Raw genomic sequence first — 23,877 nt, forward strand, 5'->3', positions numbered from 1 at the left:
TAAGCACAAAAGTTTGTAAAAGTAGTAACAAAAATAAAACTAAATCGGGGCAGCTAGATGGCATAGTGGATAGAGCACCAGCCCTGAAGTCAGGAGGACCTGAGTTTAAATTTGGCCTCAGATACTCGACACTTCCTAGCTGTGTGACCCTGGGCAAATTACTTAACCTCAACTGCCTGAGCTAAATAAAGAAAGCTAAATCAAAGATGAATTATGGAAAAGTTATCCCCTTTCTTTATATGGTCCACAGAAATATATTATTCACTTATTCCAGACATATCAATTGTTTTTGATCTCATATATATCTTTGACTCACAAATTTATTGATAAATTAGGGAGCTAATATCAAAGTAATGAATCATGAAATTAGAATTATAAAAATGTGGATATACTATTAATGTTTCCTTTATGTAAGCCACTTAAGGCTTCTCTAACTGCTATACTAGCCATGGCTGATTGGACAAAGGATTTGGGGGGGGGGTTCTCTTAAATTTTATCATCGTCTAAATGCTACTTGAAAAAGTTCTTCGGCTGCTTAGTTAAGAAGTCAACTATTTCTTAGATGTTAAATGATTCAAAGTTGGTTTTGTGAGCTAGTTAAATTAATTCAAAAACTTCGGTTGTACTATAATTGTTTGAAGGACTACTCCTTTTCTATTCTTCGTACATCCAGAATTCTCACTTTTTATTTTCATTTTACATTATTGACATTTACTGCATTTGTTCAACTGAAAATGCTAGTATGTCTCTTAAAACAAATCTGAAATATGAAGAATATTAGCTCTAAGACAAAAATAAAACTTGTAAAAACAATATAAAAAGGCATGCATTTACAGACGTAAACTTCTAATATTGTTCATTGATCAGAAAGTTGTATATCTATCTATATATTTTCAAAGAGATCTCATTTTGCAAAATAGAACTTTCTACAAGGATTTTTCCATGCAAAATATATGCATCATAATTCCAGAAAATATGTTAGATAACATTTTTTGATGAATGATATAATTACATAAGGAAAGTGAATTTCATTTATGTATAATTAATAACTAAATTACATAGTCAACCGAGGCATGATCATATGAACAAGATTTTAAAGTTTTTATGAAATGACCCTAATATAACCTTTCTTTTTCTCCAAATTGGATTAAAAAAATCACTTTGACTAGTTTTTCCCACTCTGCCTTTTGTATTAGGAGGCCAGGATTGAAAGAGGAATCTGGCATTGTCACCTATTATTTTGTTTTATACTTCCTCTGCCCAAATTAGAGTCCAAATCCACCTGAGTTGCTTGCTTATACAGCAGCACTGGACAAGGTATGAAATTTTTCCCCTCCTAATCTAACTCTCAAAATAAGTGTTTATGTGTGTGTCTGTTTATTCTAGAACACAATTTTATCATAAGCATATAGGATAATGAATATCCATAAAATAATTTATATATGCACAATTGGAAACATATTTGAATCCTTTTTCTAAAATATGCTATTCTAGTTCTCTTTATACAAAAGACAAAGATAGTGACACAGAGGAACTATGCAAAGCAAAAACACTATGAAAGAGAATATGCACATCCATACTCTATTTATTTAGATTTAATGAATGGACATCAATGCCTATATATGATTTGCAACTCCCTTACAGTTATTAAGTAAAATCTATTGCCAAATCAATATAAATGTAATATGCCTTACCCAGAGATCATGCTCAGCATAGTCAAACAGAAGCCACACTTTCCTATCAGCATGAGACAAAAACACCTTTTGAAGAGAGATGACATTTGGATGCTTAAGTTCTCGAAGTAGCTGCAAAGCAAAGGAAAATCATTAAAGAAGTTTTCACACATACACAAATGAATAGTAAAAATATATCCTTTTTGCTTTTAAATTAGAACAGGTCTTCTGTTTTCTATATTAAATATCTAATCCAATAAATAAAACCTTAAACTATTCATTTGAGTTTCAAAGTATGAGACAAAAGAATGATGATAAATAACCAATTTTTTTTACTTAAAATTTTGCATGTTTCTCAAGATTATAAAATATAAACATTTCCATATATAGATGAAGATGTATTTCACATTGTCAGAGATTATCTTACTTATGGCTTTTCATGTTTTTATTTTATCCCTATTTAATTTAAATCTGAGCCAGAACATTATTCCTCCTCCCCCAGCATACACCAATGTTAACAGTAAGCATCTTAAAACAGATTAAAGCAGACTAATATATTTTGTTTTTATATTACCTACATTCTCCAATCATATGTATCCCTTAATTCTGTCCTCAAAAAAGCAGTGGGGAAGATGTTTTCTTGTATCTCTATAATTTTACAAAATTGAATTATTATTATTTTGTGGCAATTCTATACATTGTTTTAGCCACTCTATATATTGTTTTTTGGCTGTTCCTTTACAATGGATCAGTTCTCTGTTTCTCTACATTTGATATATATATATATATCACTTTTTTTTTTTTTTAACAGTGTACTACATTCATGTACTATAATCTGTTTAGCCATTCACTAAGAGATGAGTATCTACATTTTTTTCCTGGTTCTTTACTATCACCAAAAAAAAAAAAAAAAAAAAAAAAAAAGCTACTATCACTATTTTGATGGTTTCAGTCAGTGACCTCCTTGGAGTGTAGTGAAATCTCTAAATCAAAGAGAGTATGGGCACAAAATTACCAATTTTGGTTAAATAAAAAGTTGTTTTGTTTTTTTTTTCTCACTAATGAAACCAATGCAGCTAAAATTAAAAGGAAAGTGAAGATTGGGAAATAGAAGCAAATCTTTGCAGCAAGTTTCTCCGATAAAATATATATTAAGTCAAAATTATAAGAAGAAGGGCTCCTTCCCAATTGATAAATGGTCAAAGATTAAGAACAGATGCTTTTCAAAGGAAGAAATCCAAGCAATCAAGTTGTATGAGGGGAAAAATATTCTGAATCGCAAATAAGAGAAATACAAATCAAAACAATTATGAGGTATTATGTCACACCCATCAGAGTGGCTAAGAAGACAGAAAAGGAAAATGATAAATTTGGGAGGAGATAGGAGAAAAATAGGTATTCTAATGCACTGTAAGTGAAAATGATTTCATCCAACTATTATGGATTATATTTTGGAACTATGTTGAAAGTGCTATACTATTGCACATATTATTTGACCCAGCAGTATTGTTACTAAGTCTATATCCCAATGAGAACAAAGAAAAAGACCCATTATGTAAAGAAATATTTACAGCAGGATTTTATTTTATGTTGACAAAAAAAAAAAAAAAAAAAAAAAAACCTGGAAATAGGGAATGTCTATTAATTGGGGAATGACTGAAAAAGTTGTAGTATATGATTATGATGGAATACTATTGTACTATAAAAAATTATAAAGGGGGGTGTTTTGAGAAAAACCTGGGAAGACTTATAAGACCTGATACAATGTAATGAACAGCACAAGTTATACAATAACAACATCGTAAAGATAAACTCTGAAACACTCAGAAATACTGATCAACAAAAAAACAAACACAATTCCAAAGAACTCATTATGACATATACCATCAACCTCCAGATGCAGAGTAAAAGAGAGTCCTTCCTCTTTCCTTTCCTTTTTTTTTTCTTTTCTTTCCCTTTTCCTTTCCCTTCCCTTTCCTTCTTCCTTCCCCATCCTTCCTTCTTTCATTTTTGGACATAGCTAATGCAGAATTTGTCTTGACACACACATACACACACATAATGTTTATAATAGATTGTTTTTCTTGTCTTCTCAATAGGTTTGAGAAAATTAAAAGGTAATTTGGTCTCAGGCCAAAAAAGAATTTCTGGAAGATCTTGAAAAGTATTTTTTAAAAGTAAATTATAGAAACGGAAGAAAAATTGGGGAAAGAAATGAGTAATGCAAGAGAATCATGAAAAAAAAAAAAAAGAATCAAGAGTATGGGGGAAAATACACAAAAATAATTCCCTAAAAAATAGAATTAGACAAATGAAAATGGAAAAGCTTATTGAAGAAAACAATTCCTTAAAAATTAGAATTGAAGGGGCAGCTAGATGGCACAGCGCATATAGCACCAACCCTGACATCAGGAAGACCCGAATCCAAATCCAGCCTCAGACACTTAATACTTCCTAGCTGTGTGACCCTAGGCAAGTCACTTAATCCCAAATGCCTCATCTCCCCCCCCAAAAAAAATTGAGCAAGTGGAAATTAATGGTTATTAGACATCAAGATAAAATAAAATCTACAAAATAGTAAAAAAAAAAAAAAAAAAAAAAAAAAAAAAGTTGAAGAAAATGTGAAAGTTCTCATTGGAAGAACAACTGACCTAGAAAATAGATCCAAGAAAAACCATGTAAAAATTATGGACTCCCTGAAAGTCATGATTCAAGTAAATTAAACAAAATTTTTTTTTAAAAAAGCTTAGACATCTTTCAAGAAATTATTAAAGAAAACTGTCCTGATATATGAGAACCAAAGGGCAAAATAGGAAGTGAAATAATTTACTGATCCATTAGCTGAAAAAGATCTCAAAATGAAAACTCCTAGGAATATCATAGTCAAACTCTAGAACCCACAGATCAAGGAGAAAATACTGCAAGCAGTCAAAAAGAAACAATTCAAATATTACAGAGCTACAGTCAAGATTATACAGGATTTGGCAGCTTCCACAAAACTTGGAATATGATATAAGAGAAGGCATAGGAGTTGGTATTATAACCAAAAATTACCAAGAATTTTTTCAGGGACAAAAAAACAGACATTTAATGAAATAGAATACTTTCAAGCATTCCTAATCAAAAGAGCAGACCTGAATTAAAAATCTGACTTCAAATATAAGATGCAAGGTAGACATAAAAAGGTAAAAAAAGAAACAAGAGAAAACAAGACATTCAAGGTTAAACTGTTTATATTTCTATATGGCAAGAAAATATTTGTAACTCTTTAGAATTCTACTCTATAAGAATAATTAGAAGGAGTATACATAGTCAGAGGGTATGATATATAAGGTAACTTTGAGGGGATGATACTTTAAAAAAATTTTTTTAAAGGGCTAAGAAAGAAAACTGCACTAGAGGAAAGAGGGCAGAGACTGAATGGGGGATATTATCCTACATAAAAGAGGCACAAAAGAGCTATTATAATGGATGGGAAAATGGAGGGTGGAATGGGGAAAGCTTAAACCTTATTCTCATCAAAACTGGTTGAAACACCTGTCAGATTGGCTAAGATGACAGGAAAAAATAATGATGATTGTTGGAGGGGATGCGGGAAAACTGGGACATTGATGTTTTGTTGGTGGAGTTGTGAACGAATCCAACCATTCTGGAGAGTAGTTTGGAACTATGCTCAAAAAGTTATCAGACTGTGCATACCCTTTGATCCAGCAGTGTTACTATTGGGCTTATATCCCAAAGAGATCATAAAGAAGGGAAAGGGACCTGTATGTGCACGAATGTTTGTGGCAGCCCTCTTTGTAGTGGCTAGAAACTGGAAACTGAGTGGATGCCCATCAGTTGAAGAATGGCTGAATAAATTGTGGTATATGAATATTATTGTTCTGTAAGAAATGACCAACAGGAGGATTTCAGAAAGGCCTGGAGAGACTTACACGAACTGATGCTGAGTGAAATGAGCAGGACCAGGAGATCATTATATACTTCAACAACAATACTACATGATGACCAGTTCTGATGGACCTGGCCATCCTCAGCAATGAGATCAACCAAATCATTTCCAATGGAGCAGTAATGAACTGAACCAGCTACCCCCAGAGAAAGAACTCTGGGAGATGACTAAAAACCATTACATTGAATTTCTAATCCCTATATTTATGCCCACCTGCATTTTTGATTTCCTTCACAAGCTAATTGTACAATATTTCAAAGTCTGATTCTTTTTGTACAGCAAAATAACGGTTTGGTCATGTATACTTATTGTGTATCTAATTTATATTTTAATATATTTAACATCTACTGGTCATCCTGCCATCTGGGGGAAGGGGTGGGGGGTAAGAGGTGAAAAATTGGAACAAGAGGTTTGGCAATTGTTAATGCTATAAAGTTACCCATGAATATAACCTGTAAATAAAAGGCTATTAAATTAAAAAAAAAAAAAAAAGAAAGAAATACATTTAGATGTTTCTTATAAGAAGATTAAAGACTTTTGCAAACTCTACAGGAACATTATTACGTTTCATAAAGGCAGATGCTCTTAATAAATGTCCACAATTTTTTTTGTAATGTCTAATGTTATTTTTGGCAGAAAACCTTGACTATTACCTGTAATAATGCTGAATTACCATGACTAAGGGTCTTTTCAGGGCTTTTATTCCCCTTTTTTTTTATTATTCTGAATTGACAAATATCATCTTACAAAAATATTTCCATAAATAAAAGAGGTATTGAATAGAATGCTTCAAATTTATATTATATGCAAACCTGTTTTTCATTTTATCATCTTAATTCCAAAGTAATTTCATATATCTGTATTGGTTTGTGAATCTCTTTCTTATTTCTTGTAGTAAGTATTGGATTTTCTGGCAAAGGCTGAATCAATATGAAAAATCAAAATAAACCAAAAGAACATTTCATTGACTGGATGTTTTTTGTTTTTTTTTAAGATCCTCTACTTTGAAGAAAATCAGTCAGTCAAACTAATAACTGAAAGGGGGCTGTTTCTTTGGAAAGTTAGATACTGCTGAAGAGAATGACAGATAAAAGATGGTCTGGTTAGGGTAAATTTTCCAAGTTGAGACTATTAGCATGAGTTTCCTCAAAATCTGTCTTTATACCCTCAATATAAAGTATAGAGGAATCCCACAAAAAAAAAAAACAAAACCAAAAAAAAAAAAACCAAAAAAAAAAAAAACCTGGTTGAAAAAGAAAATAACACACTCAGTTGGATAAAAAAGGAAAGTAACAGGATAACAGAAGAGGGAAGGGGAACTGATAAAAGGGAGGGTATATTCCAGAAGGTAGTAATTAGAAGTAAAATACTTGTGAAGAGAAAAAGGGTAGCAGGTAAGAAGGAGATATAAAGAAGGAAAAAAGCAGCATATGGAGGGAAATAATAGTTGATTATTATAACTATAAATGTGAATTGAATGGATTCACCCATTAAATGGAAGGGGATAGCAGAATGGATTAAAAAGAAGATTCCTAAAATATGTTGTTTACAAGAAACATACTTAAAGCAGAGAACTATGCACAACATAAATGTAAAGGGCTAGAGCAGAATTTATTATGCTCCAGCTGAAGTAAAGAAAGCAAGGGTAGCAATCATGATCTCAAAGCAGGAACAAAAAGAGATCTAATTAAGAAATAAGAAAGGAAACTATTTTGCTGAAAAGTAACATAGTTGATGAAGTTAAATTAATATTTTACATATATATATATATGTATGTATATATATGCCAAATGATATAGCATTTGAATTTCTGAAGAAGTTGAATGAAATACAGGAGGAAATAGATATTAAAACTATATACTAGTACAAGGACCTCAACTTTCCCCTCTCAGAACTAGATAAATGAAGAAAGACATTAAGGAGATGAATAAAATTCTGAAAAAGTTAGATATGACAGATCTCTAGAGAAAACTGTTAGGAAGAGAAAGGAATATACCTTTTTCCTTCTTAGCAGTATATGGCAATTAAATAAAAACTATGGATTAGGACATTAAAAATCTCAAAACCAAATTCAGAAAAGCAAAAATAATACATGCATCCTTTTCAGATCATAATGCAATAAAAGTTACATTCAACAATGGACAATGGAAAGAGATTAAAAATTAATTGGAAAAAAATTTAATCTTTTAAAAATGGTTCAAACAACAAATCAGAGAAACAATTGATAATTTCATTAAAGAAAATGACAATAATGACACATACCTAAAATTTTTGGGATGTTGTCAAAGCACTATTTAGAGGGAGATTTATATTTCTAATTGCTTACATCAATAAAACAGAGGAAAAACAGATATATAAGCTGGATGTATAACTACAAAAAACAAACAAACAAAAAACAACCCCTTGAAAAAGAACAAATTAAAAATCCCCAATTAAACACCAAATTGGAAATCCTGAAAATCAAAGGAGAAATTAATCAAACTGAATGTAAGGAAAGTCACTTAACTAATAAATAAATAAATCTAGAAGTTGCTTTTATGGAAAAACCAACAAAATAGATAAGTCATTATTAAATTTGATTTTAAAAGGGAAAGAAGAAAAACAAATTAACAATATCAAAAGTGAAAAGAATGAATTCAAGACCAATAAAGAGGAAATTAAGACAACTGTTAAGAGCTATTTTGGAATATAAATGAAATGGATGAATATCTACAAAAATATAAACCACTGAGATTAACAGAGGAAATTAGGTACTAAAATAACCCAGTATCAGTAAAAGAAATTGAACAGGCCATCAGTGAACTTCCTATGAAAAATTTCCAGGCCCAGGTACATTCACAAATGATTTCTACCAAACATTTAAAGAACAATTAATCTGAATACTATATAAACTATTTGGAAAAAATATCCAAAGGAATCATACCAAATTCCTTTCATGATACAAATATGATGCTGATATCTAAAATCAGGGAGAGCCAAAACAGTGAAAGAAAATTATGGATCAATTTCCCTAAAGAATATTAATGAAAAATTTTAAATAAAACACTAGATAAAAGATTAAAACAATATACCAAGAGGATCATATAATGAGGCCAGATGAAATTTATAACCAGAATACAGGGCTGGTTTAATATCAGGAAAAATATTAGGAATGATATCAGAAATCATATGATGATCTCAATTCATGCAATAAAGTCTTTGAAAAAATACAATACCCATTCCTATTAAAAATGCTAGAGAGCAATGGAGCTCACCTTACAATAAATAATAGTTATCTAAAACCATCAGCAAGCCTTATAGGGATAAACTAGAAACATTCCCAATACAATCAGGGGTGAAGTAAAGATGTCCATTATCCCTTCTATTGTTTAATATTGTACTACAAATATTAGTTATACCAATAAGAGAAGATAAAGAAATGAAAAGAGAACAGGCAACAAGGAAATAAAACTATCATTTCTCTGCAGATGATATGAGAAACTTAGAAAATCTTACAGATCAACTAAAAAACTATGTGGAATTATTAACAATTTTAGCAAAGTTGCAGATACAAAATAAAGTCACATAAATTAGCATTTTAAAATATTACCAGCAAAGTTGGGCAGCAAGAGAATGAAAGAGAAATTTCATTTAAAATAACTGTAGACAATACAAAATACTGGGAGTACCTGCCAAAACAAACCCAGGACCTATATGAACACAACTATAAAATACTTTTCAAAAAAAAAAAAAAGTCAGATCAAAATAATTGGAGAAATACTCATCTTTGCCAAGAAAACTCTATGGACAGTATGGTCCACAAGGTCACAAAGAATTGGACAAGACTGAATGAATGAACAACAACATGTACTGTGTTTCACAAAGAAAGGCTAAAGATAAAATTTCTGCCCTTGAGTTCACAATCAATGAGAAGTCAAAGGAGAAGTAAATGTGTACAGACTAGCTATAAACAGGATAAATAGGAAATAATAGGGGAAAGGATTAAACATTCTGGAATTAAAATTAAGTTAGAATTTAAAAATTAATTAAATTAGAATTAATCAAGAATTTTAAAAGTAGTCAACAGATCTCTAGATCCAGTGTGCTTAACTTTCTATTGACTACAATTGCATAAATTAAATTACAAAATGCTACTGAAAAAAAGAACAAAACAAAACAAAAAAACAATTTTAAATAGCTAGAGAAATACTCAGTGCTTATGACTAGGCCATGTTGCCCCTTCATCAGAAAAGTCTTCCTAAGCCCCAATTGTCTTCATATTAGACCCATGACAAAGTCTTATTGCCCAATATAATCACATACCTCTGTGTGATATTTTCCTAGCTATTTACACAATCCTATCAGGTCAGCTATAGCTTGTTCTTAATCTTGTGGCTGCCTAAATTTGCCACACAAAGCAAGTAGCAGGGATGGATCCCCATTTTTTTTTTTTTAAAGAAAAAACTTAATAAATACTATCCTACCTAAGTTATTGCTATCTAAACTGAATGAATCCCTATATATTACCTGCAGGGCCACAAAGCAATTCTACAATGTTCCTTACTCCATTAGATCTCCTCCTTTATTTAGAATTGCAACTTCCTTTGAAGTCACAATTAACCCTAATCTAGATCCAATGGGGCCAATTTTACTATCATAAAACTAACTGATAAACTGACATCAGGTAGGGGGTTAATTATTCTAAACTTACTTTTTCCACTGATATAAGAGTACCAGTCATTCCATTAAGATACCTTGGCCTCATTTTTCGCATCTTGCCTGAAGATGACCAATTTATGTATCTTCTTTATGTTTTGTTTGACTTTAAGATTCAAGTTCAAAGCTTGCATTATCTATTTCTTCTTGACACACATGAAAGAATTTTATACCTACTAAATCTAAAGGACATTCAGATACTATTGGAGAAAATTTCCATGTTACAAAATAGCTGTTTAGGAGGCTTTTACGTGACTCATTTTACTTTATATATGTAATAATCCATGCACACCAAATGTCTAATAGGATGTTTTGGTACTACTCCCTCTCTGACTTGGAAGTAAAAATGAGGGTGTAGGACTTGGAAAACTAATAAGGGAGTTAAATTAAACTTACTTCCTTGAAGATGCTATGCTTTATATTAAATACTCTTAACATTTTTGAGTTGGTAGGAGGCATTAAATAGTAAACAATTCTCCATGTGAATATCAAAACTTTAGATCTGTTTCATATATTTATAGCATATGAATAAGTATGAGTATGGAACAGTACCTTGTGAAAAAGACTTTGTGATAATCAACAGAAGACAATACTGTGTTTTCAAGCAATTTGTTAAATAATAAATTGACAATTGTTTGGAACAACCTTTTTGATCCATAAGTTTTTATAGATAGATTTTGTAATACAAGCTTATTAGTGCCTTATACAGTATAAAAACATGTCAATTAGCCTATGATTGGAGGGGTCACCAGTCATCTCATCTTTTGGTGTTTTTTTCCCCTCTAATAAATAGCTTTTTATTTTCAAAATATATGCGAAGATAGTTTTCAACATCTAACCTTGCAAAACTGTATGTGCCAAATTTTTCATCCTCCCTTTTCCCTCCCCTAGAAAGCAACTAATCCAATATGTTAAACATGTGCAATTCTTCTAACTATATTTCCACATTCATCATGATGTACAAGAAAAATCAGATCAAAAAAGGAAAAAAAAAATGAGGGAAAAAAAAGCAAGCAAATAAAAAGATAGAAATATTATGTTGCTATCCAGATTTGGTTCCCATAGTCCTCTTTCTGGATGCAGATGGCTCCCTCCATCACAAGTCTATTGAAATTGGCTTGAATGCGATGTCTTTTGCTTGTAGTATTCTGTTTGGTTTTCTGGAGATCTCTGGATCAGCCTTCATTTTAGCAGAGTAATCACCACAAGAATATCCAGGGATAAAGTCTAAATTCTTTATTGTCTCCTTGCCTGAGGTCCAGGCTAGTTTGGTTTCAGTGGAGGAAATGCAGGAGGACAGGCCAGTCACCACAGTGGTGTGAGATGGAGTGAATCTGTCTGGCTAAGTTTGTCCCCAGCTCCGAGTTTGTCTCCGAGTCCGAGGGCTCATCTTCCAGCTTCCAGCCACCACAAAAGTGGGAAATGGAACGAATGTGTCTCCGAGTGCCACCCTGGCTGAATTTGTCCCAGTTTATATGCTCTATTTTACAGTATACTGAGTATAAACCAATCATTATATCACTAGGAAACCATTATTTCTTGTAAGATTAAATCAATCATACTGAATTAGAGAACTATTAATCACCATGATAACTAGATAACCATTGTATTATCAATTCCACTTAGCACCTTGTAGGAATCCTTGTTTCAAGTACAGAGTTCTGACCCATAACATTTGCTAAGAAAGGTAGGGTGAGTTTTTAAAACTCAGAAAAAGCTAATAAAAATCTTAGTAATTTACATAGCAATATAAAACATCTGAACTAATAATTATGGATTTTACCTGGCCCCAGTGAATTCCAGTTTTGTTTTGTTTTTGCTGAGGTAGGTGGGGTCAAGTGACTAGCCCAGGGTCACACAGCTAGGAAGTGTTAAGTGTCTGAGACCACATTTGAACTCAAGCCCTTCTGACTACAGGGTTGTTGTTCTATCCACTACGCCACCTAGCTGCCTCTGGTTTTTCAGAGAAATTTGAGTTTCAGTCAGTTACCTTTATTGACTTAATTATGCTAATTGTTTATTATATCAATGTTATACAAATTTTCTGTTTCTTATTTCATCCCACATAAGTTTTTGTTGTGCTGGACTTCTTGAGATCAAATATCAGCATCCCCTACACCATATTTCACTCTTTTCATTTTTGACAAAGAGATTAAGATAGAAATGGTACTAAGAAAAGTTACTATCTTGCTACTATTCTATATTTTAGGGATTACAGACTATTGTACAAAAAAAATAAAAGAGCTGAGCATTTTTTTAATAGTTGAATAAAATCATTAGGATAGAATATCATGCTGTTTAAGTTCAATGAAAGGATCCTTAATATATTTATATAGTTATAGAGGTTACCAAGGATGATATTGCACTTCATCCTTTTCCTAAAGTATTTTGGCCTCTTCTACTACAGCATTATATTTTAATTTTTTTTTTTTTTTGTTCCACATAACTTGGACAGTATGAGGAGACAACATCTAATAAGGAAAATAAGTCATTCTTCTTAGAATTTTATGGATCAATGTAATAATGCCAGGTGCTTGCAAGATTATGATAATAGTCCAGTTAAAGTACAATTTCTTGTACAGATTCTCCAGAATATTTTAAAGTTGTTGATTCTAAGTACATAAAAGATAGTGACTTTCTCATGTATAAATTCTAACTTTCAGCTGCTGATTAAGAGAATATGGAATTTCTAATGTGCCACTGTTTCTGGATTCCTTTTCATTTTGTTGTTGTAGTGGTGGGTATTATGGGTAATATAGCATTCGAGTTTTCTATTGCATATACTAGCTAAAGACTTATGTAATCTTACATCTCTCAAATTATAATGATATTTGAATCCTTGGGGGTATTTATTGCTACATCTCTCTTCTTACAGTTCTTACTTTTGACAAGACCTAACATATAGTATTGTGTACAGATTCTGAAATATTTTTGACTTTCTGTCAAATTCAGGGGAATGGGTCTATTTTTTAAATTTCTTTGTTTTGATACAATTCTTCTCCTAGTTAAGTTCACAATTTCAGACTCAAAAAGACCTTTTTAGAATTCCAGTCTAAGTATTGTCTCTTTTTCAAAATAATTTCAGGCATCAGTATAGTTTTTCTCATGTGTTTCATAAAATCTAAATGATCAGTGCAGGATTTCTTCCAGGCCTTCACAGCTACAACAGCAATTTAAGGGCACATAGTCTGAACATCACTGGCTGCCATTTCTTTATTGTGCCATTGTCCCTTCCCTGATGGCATGGATGATGAATCATGCTTTGATTTACTATGAGTGTGATTATGATTTATAATAGGAGTAGTAGTTTTTGTTATTGTTGTAGTAGCAATAATAATTGTACTATTAGAAGTAATTGTCTCTACTTACTAGAAACTTCCCGTTACTGATAAATATACCTAATTTCTCTCATTTTCAAAAAGTCTGGATATTAGCCTGACATTTCTTTAAATTATTGTCCTATAGTTCTCATCCCTCCCTTTCACTGAAAAATTCCTGGTCAGTCATATTTATTATCTCCAGTTCCTCATCACTGATTCACTTCTAAACGCCTAATTGTTTCTGATCCTGACATGACAAACTTTTCTTCAATTTTACCATCTCTTTACTAAATTTCTTTCTTTCTTTCTTTGGTTGAGGCAATTAGGGCTAAGTGATTTGACCAGGGTCACACAGTTAGGAAATCTGGTCTGAGACCAGATTTGAACTCAGGTTCTCCTGACTTTAGGGCTGATGCTCTATCCACTGTGCCACCTAGCTGCCCCTTTAACTACTAAATTTCATGTATTTTTCTCCCTTCTCTTTTTCTTCCTTCTTCCTCACTAGTCTATTTCCTTTAGTCTTCATATGCAAAATTAATCAATACCAGCTTTGTAGAATTTGATTCCATATTTTAATTCATAAAAATAGAATCTACTTTCCTTCCACTACCTCATGTAATCCTCTTCCTTCACTCAAAAAACTCAATCCCTCCATAAATTTTTCACAGTAGGAAAAATTGATATTATAGTGTAAAAATGAAATTATAAATCTCTGCTGACCTTATTTCCTGTATGGATATACCACAAAATATTTACCATTTTTCTTGAATATAATTTTTAGATATTTATTCAATGAGTCCCACTCAATATCTCATAATAGCATGGTAATAAGCCTGGAGTTTGAAAGTTATATCAGTAGAACATACTGTCTCATCTCCCAGTGAAGTCTTTAAATACTGTTCCAAAACAAGAATATGGGATTGTGGATCCTCCCCCCACTGATGTAGAACGATGGTGTCAAAGTCAAAAATAAGCAAATACCTGAAATCACATTATCAACTTAGAAAACAGCAAAAGAATTTCATCTACATTGTACTGTATTTTTTATTCATTGTATTAAATATTTCTAAATTGCATCTTAATCTGGTTTGGGATTGTTCTTTCCTTGCCTTCAGCAACTCTTTCATGGCTGATGGCAAATGATTTCTTTCCACAATTGTCAGTGTTATGATGATGCTTCTACTTAAATCAAGGTTCTTCATACTGGGTTACAATGGTCCTCTCCTTGTAAAGATTTTAGGATTCCATGAACATGGATAAAAAAAAAAATTACATCTTCATTTTCATTAACTTATAACTGAAAAACTTAATATTTTCTTCAATTATGAATTGCAAAAAAAAAAAAAAAAAATTGAGGGATCTATAAGCTTCAATAGACTGCCAAACAAATCCATCATCCATACAGAGACAAAGCAAACACACATGCATGCACACACACATACACTAAACTAAAGACAAATGTCCTTCATTGGGAATTTTTTGGCCTTTGCATTTAGGAAGGACCTAATAATCTCTAATAAACAGAGGATTCAGAATCCCAGGATGGCCTCCATCCCACAATGAAGTATTAAATTATGGTTCTTAAACAACATTACTCCAAAATAGTCACTTTCTTAAATATTGCCTTTAGTTAATGTTATCAATTGAAAGTAGATTACATATATCTTCAATGAAATAGTCATAAATTATTTGTGTTGTTTTGGATATTAAATAAAACTGTTTTGTAGAAACTTCTCCACATCTAGGGTTTCAGTTAATTTGTCAACATAATGAATAACCTCTAGGGATGCATCATTTGATAGTATTTCCTTTGTGTTTTGAAGATTAAAATATTCTCTTTTCAGACAATCTTTATCTGATACTGATCTGATAATTTATTCATTATTTGTGGAAGGAACTTGTCTGGCTATTTGACACTATCATTTAATACAATTCAATAAGTAGTTATTGTTAGTCACATAGTAAGCATCTCTTCTATGCCAGACCCTGTGCTAAGAGCTGGATAGATCAAAAGAGGCAAAAAACCGTTCCTGCCCTAAAGGGGCTCACAATCTAATGAGGGAGAAATAAGCAAACAAATATGTACAAATAAACTATAGACAAGATAAATGGAAATAATCAACAGTAAGAAGGCAACAAGGAAGCCAGGTAAACTGGGAGGGAGATATGAGGAAGTAGAGTATTTCAACTCTACTTCTCTCTACAAAGCATGCAGAGGGCTGGAACTCTGAAAAGGTATATTTGAATCTAAAGAGAGCAGAGTGCTTAAGGCTAAGTACCTACTCAATGTGAGATAATGATTCTATATACATACACTTAGATGATATGGTGATGTGATGGCTGTCCCCACAGCTGGCACAGGCTCAATGTGGTATAACAAACATGAATTATACATGCAAGTAGTGATATAACAAAACAATATGAATCAACATGGTATTGTAAAAGATTTGCATAAATCCTAGAAGAAAGGTATGTAAACAACAATCACACATATGCCTCCTTCAGCAGCCAAAAGATAGTCCAAAACCAATCTGTTGTCCATTACTTCATGTGTCAGGGAATCCAATGATTCCTGAGGGTTTTGAAGTTCTGTAACAATCTTATCAACAATTTTTTGATGTTCACGAGTCAACTGCCATACACATTGTTAACAATCATGCTTTTTCAGTGGCACATGTAGTCAGAGATGGAAATACCCGATGTTTCTTGAGTTTTCTCCTTTGTTTCGAGGTTATTTCTCTTTTTCTGTCTCTCTCCAGGTACTCGTTGGCACCCATCTGATTCTTTCTCCATCTGTAGAGATACAAGCAAACCCTGTCCCACAAGCAATTAACCTATCTGATATCTTCCATTCACCACTTTCAGGATCTCTCCTCATCACCTGGCAATTATATTGGAGCTGCTCACACTGGACACTGCCCTTCTGTCCCATTATAAAACCTTTATTCTCCCAATTATAATCCCTTTTTTCCCATCTGACTGCTTCTTGGCTGATAGATCATGTAATCCCTTTCTCCCAACAGATTGCTACTCAGTTGATTGATCATATCAGAGTACTGAACTTCTAAAGACTCCCTGGGTGTTACTTCGGCTGTCATCATGCTCCAAGTGTTTTTTGCCTGGGGTCCAGGAGTTGGGCCCCATCTCTTGTTTCCTTGAGTCAGTACATTCTGATGCCCAGTGGAAGCCTCTGTTGCATTTTGGACATAGGATTTTGGGTCTTGTTCTCTCACCCTGTCTTCTCACTCTATCCCCTATGCCAAGATTGAGCTTTCAAATGCCCTACTTTACCACACTGAAAGCATTGACGAGTCTCTCTGTTAGTCCCTTGCCAAAAGGGACCCAGTCTTCCCATGTTCTGCATCATAGCCTGGGTATAAAAGGCATTTGTGCCCACTGTGGCACAGCATCTTATGATCTTCTATAGAGAAGCATCCTTGTATAATCTTAGTATAATTCTTCTACAAACTTCATTAGCATTTTCTCTAGAAAGTCGTTTTATCATAATTTCTGTTGCTGCATTTTCACCATTAGTTTGTATGACAACTGTCTGAAAACGTTCCATGAAACAGCAAAGGGTTCATTTGGACCTTGTGCTATTTTCATGAAGACTTCCCCTCTATCTTGTTTTCCTGGGAGGGAGCCCCACACTTTGATAACAGCAGCAGCAGCAATCTGCTCATATGCTGCTTTAATTTAAGCTAAAGTCTCTGCATAATGACCTATACATGCTAGTTGATCAAAGGTGACTAGTATATTAACTCTAGGTTGCCTATTTCATTGGGCTTGTATTCTACAGAGCTAACTATATTCAAAGTCACAAGTTTTGTCCAGGTTCTAAACATGTCCTTGCTATAGATTTCCAATCACTAGGTGTTAAAATTTCAAAAGCCAAATTCTCTAATAGTATCTTAACATAAGATAATGTAGCCCCATAAATAGTACAATCCTTTTTCAGATCTTTGATAATTTCCAGATCAAAAGGAGTGTTATCTTCTCCTGGCTTTACCTAAAGAATCAAATTCTTCAATTACACGGTATGCTTTTATTTTTAAATCAAATATATCCTGTCCTTTTTTAGCTTCAAATAGTGCCTTTTCTAATCATATCATAAGGAGTGGAACAAAGCTGCTTCATGGGTGGTGCTGATTGTGTCACTACCCCTCTCCCTCCCCTCCCCCCCTCCATCCAAGAAGGGGAAGTTGAGGACAAAGGGTGATGAGATGGGGAATGCCCTAATGGCTCCTATAGTAAAGCACTACACTCCTTAATTTCATCAACACTAATACTTAACTCATTTCTTGTCTAATTCTTCATGCTTTTCAGCTATTTTGTCAGTACCATCCCCTCCCTCCTATTTCTTCTTTTTCCTTATTCTAATACTTATGTAATCCCTTAAAGCTAATTGTATTGTGTTGTATGTACAGAATGTTTCTTCACGAATTTAGTCAAGACCATTATCATTGTAATATTCAATTAGTTACTCTCCCCACTAGTTTCCACTTATCTGCTCTAATATTTCTTTCTTACAGAACCAAGCAGACATGTACTATAATGTTTTGAAGAGTTCAATGATCTGCTTCCAAGTTACAATCAAACCTTGGTTTTTTATTAGCTTAACTATGCATTCTAAACACTTCCCTTGAGGTGGGGAAGGTTCTTTTCTAAGCATTTGTCCCAGTTCAGCTGAAACACTAGCCCTTACCAAAGTTTCCTGTTTGTCTATTTTTGTACTCACCCTATTATCCAGGTCACAAGGACCTCTCCACTGAACTCATGATCGTGTCAGTTGGACTGCTAAGTATAAATCCTTACATCCAGGTTTGGGCACCAAAGGAGGCAGGCAAGCCTCTGGGCTCTGGAGTCTGGAGCCTAAAGTCTCCTCTCCTGAGCATGCTGTGGCAGAGAGACTCTGACCCTCTCCTTCAGCCCTCCAATCCTTGCCTAAGATTACCTCACCACAACACATTCAGCAAGCTCCAATCGTGAGGAGAGTCATCACATCACTATATCATCTAAGTATATATTTATAGAATCATTATCTTACATTAAGTAGGTGATTAGCTTTAAGTGCTCTGCTGTCTTAAGATTCACATATTTTCAGAGTTCCAGCCCTCTGCACAGGCAGAAGAAAATGATCAGATATAAGAAATGGGGTGTCTTTTTCATAGAACACTGGACGACCAAAAGTACATACCAGATAGCAAAGTGTAAGAAGACTGAAAAGGTAGAAGGGGCTAGTTTATGAGGGCTTTGAATCCAGAGTATTTTGTGTTTGACTCTGGAGCAAATATGACTTAGTCACTGGAGTAATTAAGAAATGGGGGGAGGAACAGGGAAGAGAGCAAAGGCTAACATTGTTAGATCTGACTTTAGGAAAATCACTTTGGTGGTTTAAGGAAGGATGGACTGCAATGGATACAGACTTATGAAAGATCGACCCACCAGAAGGCTATTGCAATAATACTGGCATGAGTTAACACCAGAGTAGTATCAGTGTCAGAAGAGAGAAGGAAGAATATTCAAGAGATATTGCAAAGATGAAATGAGTAGACTTTGGCAACAGATTGATTCAGCAAAAGAGACAAAAGAGGAGTGGTCAGATAAGTAGGAAAAGAACAAGGGGAAGAGTTAGAAAAACATGGAGAAAAGAATGTATCAAGGAGAAGAGGGTGATCAACAGTGTCAAAAACTACAGAGAAGTCAAGGAGAGTCAGGATTGAGAAAAGGCATTTGGTTTAGCAAGTACAAAACGGGAAACTTTAGAGAGTAGTTTCGGTAGAATGGGTCAGAAACTAGATTATACGGTGTTAAAAAGAGAATGAGAAAAGAAAAAGTATAATAAAAGTGAGAAAGACCATTGGATTTGCCAGTTAAAAATCACTGTTATCTTTGGAGAGAAAAGTTTTATTTGAATGATGAGTTTTGGGTGAATAATGAGATAGATTGTAAAGTTTAGAAAAGAGTGAGAGGAAAGGAAGTAGAAGCACCTATTGCAAATGGTCTTTTCTATTTTATCTATAAAAAGCAGAAGAAATACAGAATGATAGCCAGGAAAGGAGGATCAACTATGTATAGCCACTGTGCTAGACCCAAGATGACATACAAAAAAGCTGACAATGTGATAAAGGATTTTACAACAAGTTGCAATTAGACAAAATATGAGAAACTGGCGTCAGAAATTGCTTGGTCAATCAGTTTTGATTTAAGTTTATTGAGTTTACATACTATTCCATTTAAAATCACATCTATTTGACTAAAGGATCTCTCAATACAATATTCAAGAAGCAAAAAGTAAATTAGGATGTAATTTGCTAATAGATCTCAACTTAAGGAACATGAAAAAAGTTGTCTAATAATTCCTATAACAAATACAAATTTAAAGCTGTCAACATCATAAGTACTATATAAATATGAGAAGGATCTGTGAGTTCTTCAGTATATGGAATTCCTTTCTTTAATTTATCAATGTACTCTCTTATGATTTAATAGGTAAGTTTTAAGGAGTTGCCTAAGGCACATAAAGGGTAAAAAACGTGTCCAATATCACACAGCTAGTATATAGTTTATGCAGGAATCAAACCTAAGTCTTCCTGACACTAAGCTCAATATCCTATTCATTATTTCATACCACCTCTTTAAATTTAGTTCTTAAAATTATGAATGTTATGTACACAGTACACTATGGTATATACCTGAGAAGGAACAGTTTTCCAGGCTTCTTTGAATTTAATACATAAAAAATTTTCAAACTCAAAATAATATCAAGTGACATCATTTGTTGGTGATTTCTGTATAAAAGTTCCTTGTACAGCAACACAAATTATAAAATATTTGAAGTCCCTTTTTAAACTGAGATTTTTTTCAACTGAATGACATAGATTGTTTATTAAGAAGTCTGTAAGAAGAGTATATAATTCCTAAAACTCATGCTATTTTTAACATAATTTTTTAAAAAAGATGTCAGTAGATAGGATAAAACAGTATAGATTCTAATTCAAATCCTTGAATCCTTCAATAATATAAATTAATAAATTTGGAAGAATATCTTTAAAATATGAACAAAAATAAAAACTGGCAATAAATGGATGAACAAGTTGCTATATAAAGTATTTATAAATATTCCATTACAAACAAAAATGCCATTCAAAACTGTGATCCAAAAAATATGTATTTTGCTTTGCACAAATGATTAAATAAGTAGCAGCTATGAAAACCAGCTATTGAAATATTTATTTTTAAGCTCATCTAATTTTAATAATCCATGAATCCTACCATCAAAAGGATTTTTCTATTACTTAAATAAATATTCTGGGGGCAGCTAAGAGGTGCAGTGGACAGAGTACCACCCCTGAATTCAGGAGGACCTGGGTTCAAATCTGGTCTCAGACACTTAACACTTCCTAGCTGTGTGACTCTGGAGCAAGTCACTTATTCCTAATTCCCTCAGCAAAAAAAATAAAAATAAATTAAAATTTAAAATTAAAAAAAATAAATAAACAAGTTCTGCTACTAATTCTGCTACTAATAGAAATGGCTGACAGAGTAAGCTCCAGGAATGCAAGGAGTGTTTTGTATCCCTAGCACTTAATACAATCTTGTACATAGTAAAGTGCTTAATAAATTCTTGTTAACTTGACATCACTTTTAATATTTTCAAGGCAATTTATAGATATATTACATTTATTGATCTTTGCAACATGACTATGAGATAGACACTACAAATATTCTTTTAATGCTATTTTACATATTAGGAAAATGAAGTTCAGAGAAGTCTGGTGAATGTGGGTCCACAGTCATACAACTATTCAGGACAGAAGATAGGAAACCCTTATTTTTCTCCTAACATCAAGTCTGATATTCTTTCCACTACCTTCAGCAATCTCATTTTCTTGTGCAATTAAATACATAGTTTAATTAAAATACAAGTATTTATGTAAGAAAATGCTGTTCCTAAATAAATGAAAAGTCAAAACCACATTTATATATGTGGTGAAAAATGCTTTAAGTTCAATTTTTAGTTTTAATAATTACAATATTCGCTACAAAAAATTTTAGTGCCAAGAAAATTGAATTGCAATACAAGTGACAGCAAATAATAGTCATTCAAAGTCATTGATGATAATAGTAATAAGAACAATAACAAGAATGAAAAGAGCTTTACTTACTGCTATTTCTCTGCATGCTGACATAGAAATCCCAGTTCCTTCTATTTGTTTTAAAGCATAATCTTTATCATCTTTCCTACAAAAACATAAAAAAAAAATTAAATGAACATTGAATCCAGAATTAGATTCACTATACAGAAAACAAATATATAAATAAATAGTATCTCCACATCATAAAAATCATTAGGCAAATACATTCTATTAGAAATGAAACTAGATGGTTTTGGAAGCTTCCAGATTTTTGTACAGATTGGCAAAACAATTCATCTGAAAACTATATGTTTACTGAGTTAAACAGAAAAAATTCACAAATGAACACATTCTTATTTATTAGATCTCATACTTATCCTCTAAGCATCTCAAACTCAAGTGCAAAGCAAAATTCATTACCTTTCCTCAAAAACTCATTCCTCTTCTGAACTTACATATCACTGTCAATTACTACCCCTTTGAAGCACCCAAGTACACATCTCAGATGGAATCAACTGTTCAATCTCACTCATGCCACATTATCCAATCAATTGCCAAATTTAGTTATTTCTATCTCCACAACCTCTTTTGTATATTTTTTTTCTCCTTTCTCACAACCACCCCCATAATCCAAATCTTCACTACCTCTCTCACTTGAAACTAGTATGACAACTTCTTCCAGATTCAATCCTAACAAAGTCCAAAGAGAAGAAATATTCTGGAAAAATGAGCAAACAACAACAAAAAAGAACCTGGTGGAGATGTTCAAGACACAAACCCAGAAGAAAACAATTTAAAAACATCCACAAGCAAAATCTCCAAGGAAAAATATGCAGGTACAATATGTTGGATCCAAGCACAAGAATTCCTAGAAAAACTAAAGAGGTTTGTTTTCTTTTTTTTTTTTTTTTAAAGAAAGCAAGAAAAATGGAATCAAATAAAAGCAATAGAGGGAAAGACATGAGAACAATGCAAAAAAATTATGAAAACAGATTTAACAGCTTTATTAAAGAGGCACAAAATATTGAAGAAAAAAAATTCCTTAAAAAGTAAAATTAAGCAAGTGAAAGCTAATGAATTCCATGAGACAATAAAGAGACAATAAAACAAAATCCAAAAACTGGAAAGAAAAAATTTTAAAAATGTGAAATATCTCATAGGAAAAACAACTGACCTAAAAAATAGATGAATGAGAGATCATTTAAGAATTATTGGTCTACCTGAAAACCATGAATAAAAAATGAACCTAGACATCACATTTCAAGAAATTACAAAGGAAAATTGCCCAGATATTTTAAAACCAGAGGACCAACTAGAAACTTAAAAAGAATTTATCACTCACCTCTTGAAAGAAATTCCAAAATGAAAACTCCCAGGAATATCCTAGCCTAATTCCAGATCTCCAAGTCAAGGAAAAATATACTACAAAAAGCAGCCAGAAATAATTCAAATATCCTAGAAATACTGCCACATCACATGCAATTTAGCAGCTACCACTATAAAGGAGTAGAAGGTTTGGTGATATTCCAGAAGGCAAAGGAGCTAGGATTACAATCAAGAACCTAAGTATAATCTTCCAAGGGGGAAAAAATGGACATTGAATTAAACAGAATTTTCAAACACTCTTGATGAAAAGATCAGAGCTGAATGGAAATTTTGATATTCAAACAAAAGAATTGAGGAGTACTAAAAAGTAAAGATGAATGTGAAATCATAAGGGATTAAACAAGGTTCAACTGTTTACATTCCTAAATACAAAAATTATATATGTAACCCCCTAAGAACAAGATTATCATTATCAGTAGTTAAAAAGGAAATCTACTTAGAAAGTATAAATCTATAATGTTGAAATGATCTCAAAAGAAGCTTGAAAAAGGGAGTAAAAAAAATGCAAAGAAAAAAGGAAAGGAGAGGAAGAGAGGGGGGAAAATATCTCCTACACAAAACATTTGTGTACAAAGAGAGCTTCCATGATGGAGAAGGAAATGAGAAAGAAAGAAGGTGACACCTGAACCTCACCCTCACCTGACATGTGTAAAGGAGAAAAGCATACAAACACACAATTGGGCAGAGAAATGCATCTTACTCAACAGGGAAAT

The 23,877-nt window shown here is 32.6% G+C and overlaps 1 protein-coding gene across 5 annotated transcripts in view; it reads right to left on the reverse strand.

Annotated features, from left to right (window-relative positions):
- CDK8 (cyclin dependent kinase 8) overlaps positions 1-23,877 on the reverse strand; it is a 128,096-nt gene that overhangs the window by 44,666 nt on the left and 59,553 nt on the right. For all 5 annotated transcript variants that reach the window (XM_031960764.1, XM_012545198.3, XM_023499585.2 and 2 more), the window contains 2 exons: positions 21,809-21,884; positions 1,695-1,805 (listed from right to left, as the gene is read on the reverse strand). In XM_031960764.1, coding sequence (XP_031816624.1) covers positions 1,695-1,805; positions 21,809-21,884 — 187 coding nt within the window. The remainder of the gene's footprint in view (positions 1-1,694; positions 1,806-21,808; positions 21,885-23,877) is intronic.

This window comes from Sarcophilus harrisii, chromosome 3, assembly GCF_902635505.1.
Source record: "Sarcophilus harrisii chromosome 3, mSarHar1.11, whole genome shotgun sequence".
Lineage (NCBI taxonomy): Eukaryota > Metazoa > Chordata > Mammalia > Dasyuromorphia > Dasyuridae > Sarcophilus > Sarcophilus harrisii.